At 31.0% G+C, this 17,894-nt stretch overlaps 1 protein-coding gene across 1 annotated transcript in view; it reads right to left on the bottom strand.

Moving 5' to 3' along the window:
- sif (guanine nucleotide exchange factor still life) overlaps positions 1 to 17,894 on the bottom strand; it is a 386,622-nt gene that overhangs the window by 54,151 nt on the left and 314,577 nt on the right. Inside the window, exon 26 of the mRNA XM_085952659.1 lies at positions 8,015 to 8,201. Coding sequence (XP_085808785.1) covers positions 8,015 to 8,201 — 187 coding nt within the window. The remainder of the gene's footprint in view (positions 1 to 8,014; positions 8,202 to 17,894) is intronic.

The following is a 17,894-nucleotide window of genomic DNA, read 5'->3' as shown; positions in this document are numbered from 1 at the left end:
TTTACTGCTTATTACGTGCAAAAAAGAGGGGAAGACTGTTATTTGTATAATGTGATAGTTTTGCACGAATAAGTATTTTTTTATGTTAAAATGTTTAAACATTTCTTATTTTTTGGAATTTCAATACATATTATTTGAAGAAAATGATAGTCTTGTATTCAAAGTGAAAATTCGAAAAACACGTACTTTTTGAATGATTTATTGGTTCATAGAATTCATTAATAATTAAACGAATGACAATGCAATATTTTGCGTACCTAATGCGTAAATTTAATTAAAATACGTAATTTTATTAAAATACGCGTCTTCAATTTCGTTGTTACAAAGTAATAATTAATTATGGAAAATTTACTCTGACTTGTATCATGATAAATATTACACATCGTGTCAACCTTCATAAAATGACGAGACTTAAAGATAATACGTAAGCAAGAAAGACTTACTCTTTATTATAAAGTAATCATAATCTTATTGATTTCATTGATTCTTATAATTACGATTTAAAGAAGTAGCAATCTGCAATGAAAATATATAATATGGAAAAACATCAGAAACTTACATATTATAAAAAAAATCGGTACTGTTCGGTTAAAGCGGATACAGCGGAAAACGCATTTTGAAAATAGCCGATAAACTGGATTATTTGTTAGGTTAACCTAACCAAACCTAACCTAACCTAACCTAACCTAACCTAACCTAACTTAACCTAACCCAACCTAACCTAACCTAAACTAACTTTTATGCATTGCCCCATTTTCAGCTTCCAAAGACAGCAGCTGGAGGCGCGATGCAGGAGTCTAGATGAGGACCTATGCGACATCGGATCTGTGATAGTTCACAAGGAACTCACGAAAGGTAGTATCATACATGATTAAAATAGTGCAGGATATTGGCAAAATAAACAAAGCCAGGACACAAAATGCCGAACACTCTTCAAGTGAAACGGAAGGCCTGGTGATTTCTGTCAACAGTCCGTCTTCTCCTGAAGAGTTTTCTGTGGTTTCCTCTTCACAATAGCAAATGCGGAGAAGTTCCTGTTAAGACCCACAGTAGTATATCCCTCCTGATCCCAACACTATATAGTAAAAAAAAGACTAATAAATAAAGAAAACTCCAATTGAAGATCTACAAACCTTGTACATAATAAGCAAGGTCAATAATAAACGCAACTCCCATATAAAAAAAAAAACCTAAACTAACTCAAACTAACAAATAATCCAGTTTATCGGCTATTTTCAAAATGCGTTTTCCGCTGTATCCGCTGTAACAGTACCAAAAAATCATATAAAACTAATTAACCAATTGATATTCAAACACATATATTATATCGCACGCTAGAAAAATGTTTTACTAATTAAGCTTCGACCAAAAATTGATTTTGTTCTTTTGGCAAATCAGTTTTCTCAAATTATGGAATTATGTATAATAATAAATTTCGCGACGACCTCTCGCAGTTCTAATAATATTGAGATTTTTATCATCATCATCTATTCATTGCGAGAGACGACTTCTCCACGCTGATTTATATCTCTTGGTCATATGCGTTGTATTGCCGGGTACTTCCGCAGAGTCGAGCTATTTCATCGATCCAGCGACTTCTAGATGTACGTTTCGGACATTTCCAATTCTTTCCTTTCGCATATTTGATTGATCTGTCTTACCTAGTTCTATTTGAGGTTTTCAGCAATCTATATTACATTACATACCCTTGTTGCTGCATTTATTTATTGTCATAGTTATACCCAGCATGGACCTCTTCATACAATACTGTGATTGTCTAATTTTCCACCACTATTTTTATTACTGAGGTTCCATATTTCACACACATAGGTGATCACAGAATGAATACACACATTGAACACTGCGTGTTAGGTTTAATAATAGATCACTTCTTCTAAAGAAATTATCTGGGCGGTCAAAAGCACTTCAGCTCAGTTTTGTTCTGCAAATAATTCCATCAAATAAAATTCCACCTATAAACGATCGCCGTCCCATATATATAATTTTTTGCTTGTTCAAGTTGAATTTTATTGATGAGAACTTCTTTTCAGAAAGCAAAGTAGTTAGAACTCACTCTCTTCTTTGTTATATTTATTTAAAAGTCTAATTTGCTACTTATTTCAACGAGTTCCTGCGTTCTGATTTAAAGGTCTTTTGATTGCTCCGAGAAAACTATAGTGTCATCGGTGAAGTACAGATACTAATATACTAACAATTCTTTAACTTCAATGCCGTATATTGTTGTTGATAAATGGTATAGTATATATCACTACTACTATAGTAAAAGGTGGAGGTATGCTGTTAAGATCCGACATAAATAGTGCACACTAAACTTTGTCATTCCTATGTATTTGTTTTCATTGAATAAAAACCACATATTGCTGATAGTGCTGGTTAGTTTTTAAAATTAAATTAAATTCTCCGTAAAACTAACCAAAATAGATAATAGTAAACAAATATTCGTCTATCTATTAAATATCTAAGATTTTGCCATTAAATCATAGATAATTTTCTGTTTTATCATAAACTTTTATGGTTTGGTTAGGCAGGGCTTATTGAATTAAAAAAACTAACCAACACTATCTATAATACGTATTATTAATTCAACGAAAACAAAAAGTATGACTGAAAAAGTGTGCACTATTTTTGTTGGATCGCCCATATTATACCTAAAATATCAAGCTTTGGTTAAGGCAGGGTTAAATTGAATTTTTAAAACTAACCAGCACCATCTGCAATTTATATTCTTAGTTCAATGAAAACATATAAGTATGACTGACAAAGTTTAGTGTGTTATTATTTATCTCCATACCTCGCCACTGGTAATGTAGGTATATATATTATTATCTATGCTTAAATGTAATACAATATATTGTTAGTGGTAATGTAGACGCGGCCGAAATGACGTTCGAGGTATTTAAAATGTGCTTGCTAATTGAATTTACGCAAAGAATACCTGGCAGAAGCTCTTGAAGTTTTATTACCAGATTAAAGAATTGAGATTGTATAGCGCTTAGTGATTTTGTAAGCCGGCGCTTAGTAATTCCGTCATAAAAAGAAACTGACGAGGCGTTTTGAGAGAGGTCTGAAAGCCTTCAAAAGCCTCGGTAATTAGCGCAAACGGACGCATTTCAAACGCTTAATATACCGAAGCGCAAGCATCTTCAAACTTCGGGACGTCTATACCTACACAATTAATGGAAACGTTAATGGAAAAAGTAAAGTTGGTTTTATATGAAAAATGAAAACAAAATAGAGTAGTATTTAAAATTAACAATACAACTTTTCATCCACGGTGAAAGGTTATTATAAGATAATAAACAAAGATAGATACAAATAGAGCTGTTACTATTTAAAGTTCTAAATGTTTTTTGATTTATTTCGTACATATAAAAGCAATGTCATTGTTGTCTGACGATGATAATTTTGTTAAGCAAACCTGTGGGTCTATTCTATGCTTATCGACCGCTAAAATGATAAAGTGATAAATATTATCAAACTTAGGGTAGGTTTGTATCAAAATATTAGCACTTATTGTAACAATTACACGAAGCTGGTTTTTATTGTTGCAATAAGTGCTATATTTTAACAGCACATATCTTGCTGCTGAGGACACAATTAATGAAAACGTTAATGGAAAAAGTAAAGTTGGTTTTATATGAAAAATGAAAACAAAATAGAGTAGTATTTAAAATTAACAATACAACTTTTCATCCACGGTGAAAGGTTATTATAAGATAATAAACAAAGATAGATACAAATAGAGCTGTTACTATTTAAAGTTCTAAATGTTTTTTGATTTATTTCGTACATATAAAAGCAATGTCATTGTTGTCTGACGATGATAATTTTGTTAAGCAAACCTGTGGGTCTATTCTATGCTTATCGACCGCTAAAGTGATAAAGTGATAAATATTATCAAACTTAGGGTAGGTTTGTATCAAAATATTAGCACTTATTGTAACAATTACACGAAGCTGGTTTTTATTGTTGCAATAAGTGCTATATTTTAACAGCACTTATTGCAACAATAAAAACCAGCTTCGTGTAATTGTTACAATAAGTGCTAATATTTTGATACAAACCTACCCTAAGTTTGATACTATTTATCAATTTAGTGTTCGATAAGTATAGAATAGACCCACTGGTCCTGTAATGCGTATAAAACGTTCTTAGTAATAAATAAAATAATCGTTTTAAAATATCACTCATGTATTATATATAATGGTGCCGTTTTTATGCCTAGCCTAGTCCAGACAAGACACATTTTTAATTAACTATTTTTTTATTTAACGAATAATTCACAAGGTTTAAGAATGTAAAATTCTAATTATTGAACATACCTACATATTTTTTACGTTACATTCTTAAATCTTGTGAATTATTCGTTGAATAAAAAAATTAGTTAATTAAAAATTATTAGCAAGTTCAAGCAAGTTACAACAAAAATTCTTGGAGTGATCCGTGACGTTGATTAGTAATTAAAGTAATACCTACTTTTATTTCAAATAGAAAAGCCGATTGCCAATAGCTGCTCAATTTAGAAAGCGCTTCGGTGAGAATTAAAAGCCATTTTAGTTAAAATTGTATGACTCCTTAAGCATTGTGGTCAATGTGCGTTGGCGCGATACCCGAGAGATGCAGGTTCGATTCCTGCGGGGTGTCTTACTTTTTTCAAAAATATTTTTTCTATTGGTTATACTATATTTTCTCAGAAGTGTTTTAGAAATTAAGTATGTTCAAATACACAATTATTTATACATGGACAATGTTTTCTATCCACAGCGGAATACAAAACACATCGACGTTTGTATTAAAATATTGAAATTTTATTTCAGAATTGTTTGTATGTAACTTTCTAATAATTCATTTATACAAGTACAGTTGTACCTTGAACTTGATTAGATACAATGATAAAAATGTTTTGAGTTTAACTACGTAACAAATAGATTTTATGTTTATGTTTTTATATGTGTAACATTTTTATTTCAAATATCAACTGCATATATTAATTAGTGTCTGCTTATTCAGTGTAGTAGTCCTTACTATATTTATAATACATTGAAAAAGGTCATATAAAAATCGATACAGCTCCATTTATGATGCACAATTGAATAAATAAACATCTGCGGTGTAGAATTATTGTATTAATTGTTTACGAGGTAAAGCATCATAACCCATACAACAAAATATTTTAATTCAATGAATAATAATGCGACGCATAAGATTGATAGTAATGAAAACAGTTTAGAGAGGCATTCATTCAGCGGATGATCTAGGGTGATATCGTAAATATTCTTATTGACCTAGTTTAATTTATATATTTAGCAGGATATTAGATGTTTGTTTTTGGGTCTTACTATCTTTAATTTATTAATACGATACCTAGCATAGCATATGTGCTCGAAAAATTCACAGGCGTTTGGGAAACGTTTCCGAGCACATACTCATCGCGTTCGCCTGAGGCTTTGTCAGTAATTGAATCGCTTATTTTGAAAGGGCCCAAGTTTGTCAAAATCGAATTTACCAGTTAGCATCATTCTGCCCCCAAAAATGGACGTAGTCATGCTCTGACAGAGTGATAGCGGTCACTGAAGTATCGCAGAATAATGTTCTACCATTTATGGAAGTTATTCATTGAAAGAAAAAATGCGAAAACTTATCACAATGCGAAAATAATGATACCAATAAAGGCCTTGACGAGCGCACATATTATAAGTTATACGATGTATTTTACTGTTTGATGTATAAATAAATCAAAGATTCATTGTAGGAAACATACTGATAACCGCAAAATGACTACGTTATAATACCTACATGACAACGTTTTCATTGAAATATGTATATAGTATAATGTATTTACAATCTAAAGATATTGAATTTATTATTGTCTGCTTATCAGTTAGATTAAGTTAGATTCTACATTATTTTAAACAGTTTAATATCTGCACCGAAGCAAACTCTACAATTTTGTTTTTGACTATGTAGTTATTTTGGCTTTAAAATAATAATACTTAAATCAATCCTCTTTTATTTCTATACCATATCCATTATTGAACATTGTCGATGATTTTAGCCATATTTTCTTTTTTAGAGAATGAAGTGCTAAGCTCAAATTAGTGTATGGGATTCATAAACCAGGTTTTCTGCGAGGGTATCGCTTATCATAAATCTATCCTTGAATTGAATTCAGAAGTTGATATCTCTCTAGAGATGCCTCATTATTTGTCAAAGTATCTTTTTAGTTCTTTGATGATTTTTTGGCGTTTTCATTCACAACACTTCAAGATTTGTTACTTAATAGGTACGAAGCATGCGTATATAGATTCACATTTCAAAAACGTTGAGTTTGAGCGGTATTTCTGTGTCTATCTTCACCCGTGTTCAATTTAGTAGGATCGTAAAGACATAGTAATTTAAGATTTTCTTTTTGATTCGCAAGATTAGGCCATATCTACATATTAAGTAATATTTTCATTGAATTAAGATACGTTTGACATAAGATAACGAAATGTCGATGATGCTTATTTACCAATTGAAAATATTTAACTTATATATTTCATCATCATTCATGTTTTGTATAAGATTACGTAAATAATATATTCTCATTAATCCAACACTTTAAAAATCACAATACTATCAGAAACTGCACGTTGGCCGGAGATGATAATAACGAACGAGATAAATAACGATACACATTTAGATAGAGAAAATATATGTGCAGTAAATAGTAACGCCATGTAATGCTCTGAAAGTTGTTCTATTGAAAGTATGAATTTTCTCATATATTCTTCTCATCTATTCTTCTCTTATTTATCACTGTAATAAGATAATCCGCTGTATATTCCACATATTTGCAAAAGTATTATATACATACCTTTATCAGGATTTTAATCGAAACTATAATATAAGTTTTATACCGATAAAAGCGTGTAAATATATTAAATATTATTTATTGAATTATTGGTATATCAATTTCGCATAAGATTAATCAACGAAAATATAGTGTTATGACGTAGAGACTGCTACGACAGCGTAGGCCGTAGAAGTATACGGTGACACCTACAAAATTGTAAATAAATGTATTTAATTTTAATTTAATTAAAAATTATCAAAATTTCAATAATTGTGTTATTAATAAACTAATACTGATGCTAATACGGCTTCAAATGTGTAACTTGAGAAGATCTACGTAAATTTAGTTGGCACATGTTAATTTCAGTTATGGAGAATATATAGAGTTATCATAATATATTACAATAATTGTGATATTTTATTATAGATAGCTCAAGGGAACTTAAAAATAATTATATCGTCGTTTGTAATATGTTCAGGAATTATAGTAGTTTTACAAAAATACTCAGAGTTTTTATAGCGCAATGACGATGATGACGTGTAAGACAGTGTATGTACACAAATTATTATATCTGCTGAATATACCATGATCTGCGTAAGAAATTTATTTCTTATAGCTTATCTAAAGTAAAAATAATTCTCACTTTAATCAGCATTTGTTAATAAATAATATGTATGCATGAAGTTTTTAAATACACGACATGAAAGTCAAAATTAACATATCATATTTAGATATTATACTCTTGTACGATTCACGAAAACATATGGACAGTAAAAGAATGGGTACTACATGAGATTTATTTTCTAGGATTTTTTACTATTTATTTATTTAATGATTTTTTTCTTTATTCAGAAATGGATAAAATGCAAAACGATTCATCAAGCTCTTTTACTGTCAGTAAACTCGAAAGAATATTCTGTAATCTGTATATTATCAAAAGCTATTGTTTGATGAAATACGGTATGTACTCAATTATTTTTAATGTCATAAGGATACATATTTTTTTGCAATATCATAGTGAGTACATAATAGTTTTTTTTAATCTTGAGAATTTGTCCATTCGTGAAATTTTCCGCAGCGGTCAATTTTGTAACTACGATATGTTAATCTTCTATAAGAATATTAATTCATAAATAAAAATGTGATGGATTATCTTACCGTTCTGCATGGCAACACTCTTATCTTCGACTCTGCTGACGTAGCAGCACAGCTCGTCTTGCCTCTCAGCATTCTCTGTCAGCTCGGCCTCTACGCTGAAGCCCCACATCTGCTCCAGAGCACCACGGCGAAGTTCCACCTGATACAGGATCTTAGCGCAAACCTCCACCACTTCATGCGTGTGTAACTGCGGACAAGAGAAATTTTCAAATCAATACACATAATATACTCACGTCACAAAGTATTATTGATTAATTATTAATTGAATCTGCTTTCACATGGTCAAACTTTGTAATAATGGTACACAACAAAGTTTTTGATTTATTTGATGATAATTGAATTGATTATATTGACAGCTGTTTCAGACTGCTAATCATCTTTAGAACGATACTGAGGTAATGAAGAATAAGGCATGAATTATGTCAACATAATATGTTTTTCTTTTCGTCTACCAGTGGCATAGTTGAATTTATTTATTTATTTTTATTATTATTTGAAGGGTACATGGCACAAACAGGCTCAATGACAAAATGGTAATTGTGCAGGAGAGAAAAAAGAAGAATGAAATCGTTATTGGTTGGAAAATGGTTTAATATTAAGAAAAAGAGTTTATATATTGATTTGCCGTTTATTTTGAAATTTAATAAAAGTGAAAAAATAGTAAAAAGATATCCTACGTTTTTGTACAGTTTTACACACGATGACTTTTTGCCTTGACTATACTTTCTTCTTTCTTCATTTATGAATCAATGAAATCGACTTTGGTAGTTTTAATGATACCATTCTTGAGCACTTGGGAATTTCAATCTCAAAAATAAAAAAATGCGATGCCTGTTTTTGCTGTGTACCTTTACTATAACTATTTAGTTTTATAGAGTTAAACAGTAGGTTCACATTTACACTAATTAGGTCATCTATCGACGTTAATTTTTACTTTTTAATTTAGAGCTCATCATACACTCTAGCGAATCAATTAATTCATAAAGGCGCCCAGGATATTTAAAAAAAATAAAATAATTTCAAACAATCTTAGTCCAATTCATTAATGATTTGGTATCTATATACTGCTAATCCCATATTGCACACGGAATAAAAAATAATGGACAATATGATAGCTAAAGGTTATGATTAAAAATCGAACATATTATTAGTGTCAAAAATCCGAGGAAATGAAAGTGAACCAAATATGAGATTATAATATATGAAAATCTTTATAAAAATGTGAATATTATTCCGCAATTACCGTAGAAGCATCTCTAGAGAAGAAATTCTATACAACAATATATCAAAATGACGACGTTGAAGAATCAATCATTTTGTAAAATTGAGTTTAAATATGAAACGTGATTACAGAAGCAAATTTTATGACAGTGTTGTTTTTATTTCGAAAAAACATAATAATGACGTACTTTTATCAATTTTAGTCTCAAAGCAATGAGTTTTTATATAAGTAAAAGATAACGATTAATATAAAAGTTTAATTAAACATCGGAAAAATAACTGAAATTATATTTAGACACGCTTGTTTGATAAATTAAAATTACAAGTTATAAATTAATGATCATGAACTTAAAGGATTCACGGAATATTGATAAACACACTTGAGCGTAGTCCAAAGGAAGCACAGCACCCGTATTATGATGGTTGCGTAATTGTATTTATCTAAATTTTAATCTAATAGGTGATAACCCTATTTTTGTCTAACAGATAGGAATACAAATCAATTTATATTAAAAAAACACAATTATTGTTTTGCATAGTCCTTGAGCCTCTGCAGTGGGCTAGTTGGTAGAGCGGCCGTTTGTAAAGTCGTGAGTTGTGGATTAGATTCCGCGTGTGGTAAAAGTAAATGTTGTTCTTTTCAATGTGTATGATCCAACAGGTTTTGAAAATGGTTATATTCCTCATAAAACAGTAAAGTAATAAATACAACTGTCATATTTAACGACTAACTTTGAATGATTTTTTATTAATTTTAATTACATTAAGAATATTCTATTTTACTATTTATTTTTTCAATATGTTTGAAAAAAAAACATTCTGTTTAACGTGCTTAAACTAAACATGCTTAACGGTTTTTTGCAATTAACTGAAAATAGAGAAATATGGAGATTACCGACGTTGAAGTTAAGAGTCTCATAAGATAATTAAGTTGTTTTTCTTTTCAATACCGCAATAGTATTTGAATAAAAATATTTTGAAACTTTCCGATTAAGAGAAGAAAGATATCATTAATTAAATACAACTACATTATTCATTTTAAAGCTTGTCCGTTCCTAATGACAAACACGAATAATCATTACTCCTAAGTTATTACACCAAAAACAAAAGCTTATAATATAATAGCCGAAAGCTTAGTACGCTGAGGCCTGTTACATTATCTAATGCAATGGAAATGACAGCGTGGTGGCATATTAATCATAGTTGGGACGAGTCACACAATCAATCTTTGTAGGTAAACACGAGTGTGTTGAGGAAGGGTTTGAAAGTTATCAGTCTAAGTGTGAGGGCAAACAAAAAGGTCAAACGTAGTTCAGCCAGTGGCGATATTTCGATGCATCAATGTTAAAGACGGAAACTCAACACATAAAACGAATGTTTTATGAAGAACCTGACCACATACCCGGTAGCTATAACATATAGAAAAGGTCAAAGAGGCACAATCAGTCGAGATCGTATAGAGCGTATAAATTACATGTCGCCTTCTATTCTTTGCATTTAAATAAGCTGATTATTTTTTTAACTTCTATTATACGTATTTACGGCTTTCTTTATTTTGATGATTCTGTTACTGTAGATATGTGGAAGCATTGTCACCGTATAAAGAATATATAAAGAACATTTAGTATCGATTTATTTTGCAAAAAAAAAATATTTTTAAAGACTAGTAAATGGATAATTTAAAAAAGGAAAAAAAAGTGAGCGGTGTGATACAGTTAGCTGAAACCTCAAATGCTGGACAAATCTAGTCATACTGTAGTACCCAAGAGGTAGATCTAGAGGTAGATAAATTGACAAAATAGTTACGTTACGAGGATGTACGTGGCAGTAAATCGCATAGGAATTTGAGGAAAAGAATCAACTTAGCCGGCTCTCACATCAAAACTCGTCTCGTCTAAAACGTGTCGAATACGTCGATGTGATGTCATCGTTATTCAACACAAACAGCAAAACACACGTTGCCAAATGGAGCTCTGCAGATTGGTCGAATGCGACTGTTTCGTTTGAAAAAAGCATCTGCTGTTGCAAATCGACAAGTTGCATCCTTCTCGGGTCGAATTTTTCGAAGTAAGTCATTCCTATACCGGCTCGCCACTCACCACATTCAAAATATCTATACGTTTCGAAGGCTACGCGCGATTGTCGCTAGGTAGATGTGCGCGGTCTTCACAAGCAACACTGGATCTCAGTTCTTGGAATGTTTGTTCGGCACACGAGACGACTTTTGATGTGAGAGCCGGCTTAGAGATGTTTTCGTTCAACAATGGATAGCCACCTTAGGTTTTGTCACTTTGTTAAGGCTATACTTCAGCCGGGGCACGGTCTAAAACGATCGTGACCACGCGACGCGAAGATTGTGCAAATGACGCGTGCAGAACAAAACATAATTTGTCATAAAAAGTCAACATGCGTCCATTTAATGTTATGTTTATTGTTCTATAACTAATAATAATAATATATTCATTGACATGTTTTCTTTTTCAAGTAAATGGGTAACGTTTTTTAGTCATCTTTACACGATTTAAGAATTAATTCCCCCGTCGCCATCACAAAACAAATTTATGTGTTCACAGCTCGACTTTCGCTCTCCGATTGCCAGCCAGTCCAAAATTTCATCGCACCTATAGTTGAAAATTATTTGCCGTTTCACTGAAGTACCGTCTTAATGTGATTGAGGAAAAGGAGAATTTACCGTCAGGATATATTTATCTCCTTTAAAAATTGCACAAAAGATGAATGAAATGAATAAATGTGTCCACCTGGTGAAAGTATGGGATAACGATATACTTAAATAAAAAATACACACACATGTAAAGGTATAAGGGTCTGCACAGTAAAATGCATCCGAGGAATACATTTTGTATGCAGATTTATTATTATAAATTCAACTTTCCGAGATGAAGTTCGGAGCACGTTTCTGTATTCGGCGCTGCAAGCCTTTTACGAAATGATTCACTGCTTTGGTTAACAGCTGCTACCTTACGTGTGCCAATTTTTCTTCTCTAACCGAGGAAAGTTCTTCGTATTTTGTTTTTACATGCGGTCCACCATATTGTATTGGGTATAGAATAAGAATGTGTTTTATTATATATATATTATTGGCGTTGAATCTCATTGCCTATGTGATTCGCTGGCATGGAAAAGCACGTCGTCTTATAAATTATTAGTCATTTAGTGTAGGCTTCAACGTACGTGGCATTGACGTACACCAGAGCACTCTGTCACATACAGAATTCAATATTAATGTGGACATGTTAACAAGAATAGGTTAAAGAAAACATTATCACCCTAAACAATAAAAACAGTAATAAAAATAAATAAATATCAATATTTTTTCATAAAATAGCAATAAAGGATCATTTAAAAACAATACCTCATTTATAAAATATTGAAAACAATTATGCAGAATTTACAGTAGTATATTTGTTTAACTTTAAAATCATTTTACTCAACTTGGTTACCGATTCACTTGTATTAATTTAATCCTCAGAACCACAATTATTTTGGTTTGCAAAAAACGTTACTTGGTATGTGTATTAGGCATACTACCTTCAACCAAATTGCTTCGGGTGTTGATATATTCCACTTGCGTGATGGTGAGTTTAGGTGGACGATATTTTATAAATTTTTAAAATAGGGTCTTATTAGAAAAATCGGTGTACTTCTTTGAACTTCTATATACTTATGTGTAATTGTATTTTCACTGCTTTTGTATGTTTACATTATGTTCTCTTTTTATATTTTCATTTTTATGGCTTTTATTACTTTTTTCTTCTTCTTTATAAATAATGTTTCTTGTCATATTGTGAACGTCTTAAACTGATAATTTGTAATGTCCACAATATGTTAAAAAATAAATAAATTGAATTGAATTGAAAAAAAAATATTGATTGTACTTATAATAATAAGATTAAATAATATGTAGTATGTATTATCTATTAACGCACTTTCCACAAATGGTATTGCATATAAGTAGCAGTGGCGAAGGGTGACTTTTGGAAAGAGGTAGGCTGTGGAGATCTGATAAAAAGAGCACACTTGTCAGGTATACTTACGAGAATAGTAAGATATTTACTACTAATGAATAGGTACACACTAGTACATGACAACGACACACTAATTCAATGAAACTTCAAAAAACTCATTGACGACATAAAAATGAGCGATGTGTTTAAATTACGTATTTTTCAAAACATGTATACCCATCAAAAATCATTAGATAAAATTTATTTTTATTTATAAAAACAATCTATACTTACTTATTTATTAATATTCGATTAAACGCCGTTGAAATAATTTTTTTAATTATCTAATTATTAATGATTTTGGACAAAGTGCGCAGTCGTGACAACATTAGTATGCGCGAATGTTTTAGGCTCTGCGATAGGAGCTTACCCTATTTCGTACAAATCAGCAGACTTGCTGAGGTTACTAGACGTAAAGTCCATATGAAAAAAATTTTCACACATAATCGGAGATTTATTTACGTCGAGACGTCGCGGCGTTTATTATTTATTTACGGGACGCCCTGGTATATTTTTAATACCTTTGCAGTTGTTTTGTAAACTGTGTAATACTGTAATACATTCCTACATATACGACATCTCTCGTTAGCAAAATAAATTATTTGTATATAACATAAAATAATGAAGTGATTAAGTATAATATAAATATTTCAATATGCAATTAATTTTTTTTTTCTTAAGAAGGTAGGCTTTAAATAATCGCCTAGTATGGAGTCTTCGCCACTGATAAGTAGATAATTTGAAAACATCTCATGCATATAGGTACACACTAAAAAAAAAACGTTTTTGTAGAAAAACTCATGTAACAACTACTGGTTAAAATCGTCGTAATTATCTAAGGCGGCCGTAGTTTAATGGTAAAGCATACTGGCGCAAATCCGCTAGATACAGGTTCAAGTCCCGTCGGTCGTCGTATTTTTTTCTACAAAAACGATTTTTTCTAGTGTGTATATGCATGAGATGTTTTCAAATGATGTATATTCAGTATATAGAATGTTACATTCTGAAATCTTGTGACTTATTCGTTGAATAAAAAAGATAGTTTATTAAAACAAATGGTATCGTTGCGTACTACACTGCATATCCAATATTCTTCAAAATGTAAATATCAATAAAATAAACATGCCTTTAGCGAATTTGATGCATGAATGCAGTGATCACATCGTAGCCCAGAGGTTGGCGCGGTGCCCCCAAATGTCGTCACGGGAGAGGAGGCTGCGAGGGAGAGATGGCACGAGAGGGCAGACTAGGCCAGGGTGGTTGGCGCTAGGAGGTCGGGAGTAAGTAGGCTACAGCGCGCTGGGCGGGCGTGGTCGCTCTATTTTTAGATCCGACTCCCTCCCAAAGCCACCCTTCTCCCTACCGCCGGTGCCTACTCGCATGTTTACTTGCTTGCTCGCTTGCAGTAGTACCCAGCACGCTGCGTCAGTATTGTCATGGCAGTGATAAAATATCTTTGAAGGTTTTTTATCAAAGGTGAAACGTAGAAAAGGATTTTACAATGGAATGGATCCTGCTCAGGCAATAATACGATATTGTATTGCAGAGAGCTCTCTCACATAGTATCCAATAAAAATATTACATGACTGGTATTTAAAAATCTATGTTTAATCTCATAGTAACGCAACAAAGACGTTTATATTATTATACTAAATTCTAATATATAAATATGATGATTTATTGAAGTCAGTTTTACTAACCAATGTATAAAACGTGAAAGTAATTTAATAGAAATAAAACGTTCTGTAAATAATCAGATACAATTAGTATTTTAATAAAATAATATTTATACTTCGAGTGTATTTCAATATTTATTATTTATAAATGAAACATTTAAATATTTTTACAATGATTAACCGATAACTTTCAATACATTATATAGTAAATACACAAATAAAAAATTCAATAAATTTAATTAAGTTCATTTAAAACTCACAAAATTATAACAATACTAATGAATATACTTACTAATATTTTTTTCATGATTAGATTCATTTATCTACCACAATCACCTGGCGGACGAATGGGAGGAGTGCTTGTCTTTGGGTTCGGATCCCGTGTCTGGCAAAAATCAAGTGGTATTTTTTTCAATGTATGTCAATGGAGTGGGCGAATAACTAGCAATAATTCCTGTTTTAAAGAAATATGTAACTATAACCTATACTTTGTCGAGACACATTATGCTTTGCTTAAGAGTGATAATTAATACTTAAAATAATTATTTCTTTGGTAAAATGACATTTCACGGAATTATAAAATTATTAAAAAAATATTATATTGACTATTAATATTAGAACAATTTTCTTTGTGAAGGCTATTTTACATTATTTATCCTACCATGCTGATAAATTAATTCCATCATGTGACATTACGTCTTCATGTTATTCATTCTAGTTTTACGGTTTAAAAATTAAAAAATCAACATAATTAGAAAATACTTAATTTTGAAAAATGACAGAAACATACATAGAAAAAATCCTTGAAAAAAAAGTTGAACCGAGTAGGATTTGAACTCACACCTTTCACTGTCCATATGAGTACTCTTATTCTTTAAGCTACCAATCCATTTGTAAGTAAATATGTAAATAAATGTGGGTAATGATATTATTAACACGGTTTTATGTAATGGCATCCGGGGTTAACAAAGTTTATTAATGACACCATTGCATTTGTGAATAATACTTATTTTAGTTTAATTAATAAGCATATAGATTTATACATACCTATTTTAAAAATATTATTTACCACTTGATTCTAGAAAAATATATAATATAAAGTACCTAGGTGATGTGTATATTAACTCTAATATGAAATATTTAAGGTAATTGACACCAGGAAAAGAGGAAGGTTAAATTGACATGTCTTTTATGTTACCTTACAAAAGTTTGTCGTAACTGCGTATAGGTGGGTCTGTTTAGTTCTCTCATAGGTAGGTGGTACCGTGAGCTGGAGCGAAATAAAAGAGCGAATGTCTTTTCCTCCTGTGATACTTATTTGTATTATTATAACAGAGAATCCCGTCGCTCTTAATCACGATCTCGAGTATACACAGATTAAATCGAATCGAATCGAAAGGCTCGATGGACCAGATTCGGCTATAAGGGATGGGAAATATGGAGGTTTTTTTTTATTAATTGGGTTTTTGAAAATTCGGCCTGTCATCTGCAGATAGCTGATTCGGAAACGATAACTTGCTCGATTGACAAGTTATAGGGCGAAACGGAATAAGCGAAATGAGCCGTTTCGATAAAAAAACATTTATATGTATAATTCAAACCGTGGTATATAAAATAAATAACTTACATCATGGTAGCATGACATAATAATTATTTATTTATACATTATTAACGGCCCAGTTACTAGTTATCAACTTATACGTGAACTGAACATCATATACGCGTACCTATAATAATTAATGAAATAGTGATCATTGACCAAAATCAAAGCTAATCACACGTCTACCTTTGATGTCTTATGAGAAATAGTTGACTGCAAGTCACGCTTCTGTAAGATCCTAATAATGGAGCTGATAAAAGTGTTTCTTATCTTGATCTTGTAATAATAAATACACACTTAAAGAAGAGAGATCGGATTTTGCAAATATTAATCCGTTAGTTAATATAAATTTTTGTGAATAACAAATTTAATACATATTTAATCTAAGTATTCTTATTATTGATTTTTTAAGTTGGTTTATAAATATCTATTAGTTATGTAAGCGGGAGCCTTTCGAGAGGATTTTTAATAAGATGTTTATAATCACTAGATAAATAGTGTTAGTCATATGATGAAGAGTCTTGGTATCAGAATGACCTCGTTTTAGTATCGTCACGATCCTTAATCAGTCACGAGGGACTGATTGAATAAAATAATAACATTATACGATGAATTAAAATTACTTAATTATATTTTGTTAATAAGAGATTCAAAAAAATCTAGCATTTTGAAACCTTTTTCTGTATGACGTCAAATGAATACTTTAACCAGAATTAGATCATTTAAAAATGTATCTTTCCATGAGTATTAAATAAACTTTTTGAATTTTTTGTTTATATTATGTAAGTTATCAAAATGTTAAAAAGTTTTTTGTTTTTTTTTTGATGGAATGAGTAACATAAATCTTTCCTTGTAAAATATAATTGAAGATTTTTCATCTTCTTAAGTTTATAGACCAATATATTCAATGTTTTGAGTCCGCAAAGACTCGGATGGGTCGGTTACGTTATTAGATTCAGCGGATATAGAACTCTTCATAAAGTTTATGATGGAACCTTTGTAGACACTTAGGCCATGCGCTCACGCAGAAACTAAAATCCGACGAACTGGTTGCTGATGTAGCTCATAAACTGGCTAGTGACTGATGCTTCGCACACGGCGCTACTGAAACCTAATAATCTCAAAACCTCAAACTGTCAAACCCATTGTCTTTCCTACTTCATTCTAAGCTTTTTCTATAATATCTTTACAGGAATATTCTGGCAACCTGTAATTATACAGGTATGAGTATTTCTCAATATCTGCCACATATTTTAAATTAAAAATCGGTTTTTTGACTTGTTATTGCTTGTTTGGTTCAGTTCAGTGCTACCAAATTTTGGTAAGAAAATATGATTTTTCATCGAATCTACTGATAT

Source organism: Rhyacophila brunnea, unplaced genomic scaffold (assembly GCF_057557595.1).
Source record: "Rhyacophila brunnea isolate RB1 unplaced genomic scaffold, BYU_Rbru_1.0 scaffold_3, whole genome shotgun sequence".
NCBI classification, from domain to species: Eukaryota; Metazoa; Arthropoda; class Insecta; order Trichoptera; family Rhyacophilidae; genus Rhyacophila; species Rhyacophila brunnea.
This window is presented reverse-complemented; position numbering and strand designations above follow the sequence as displayed.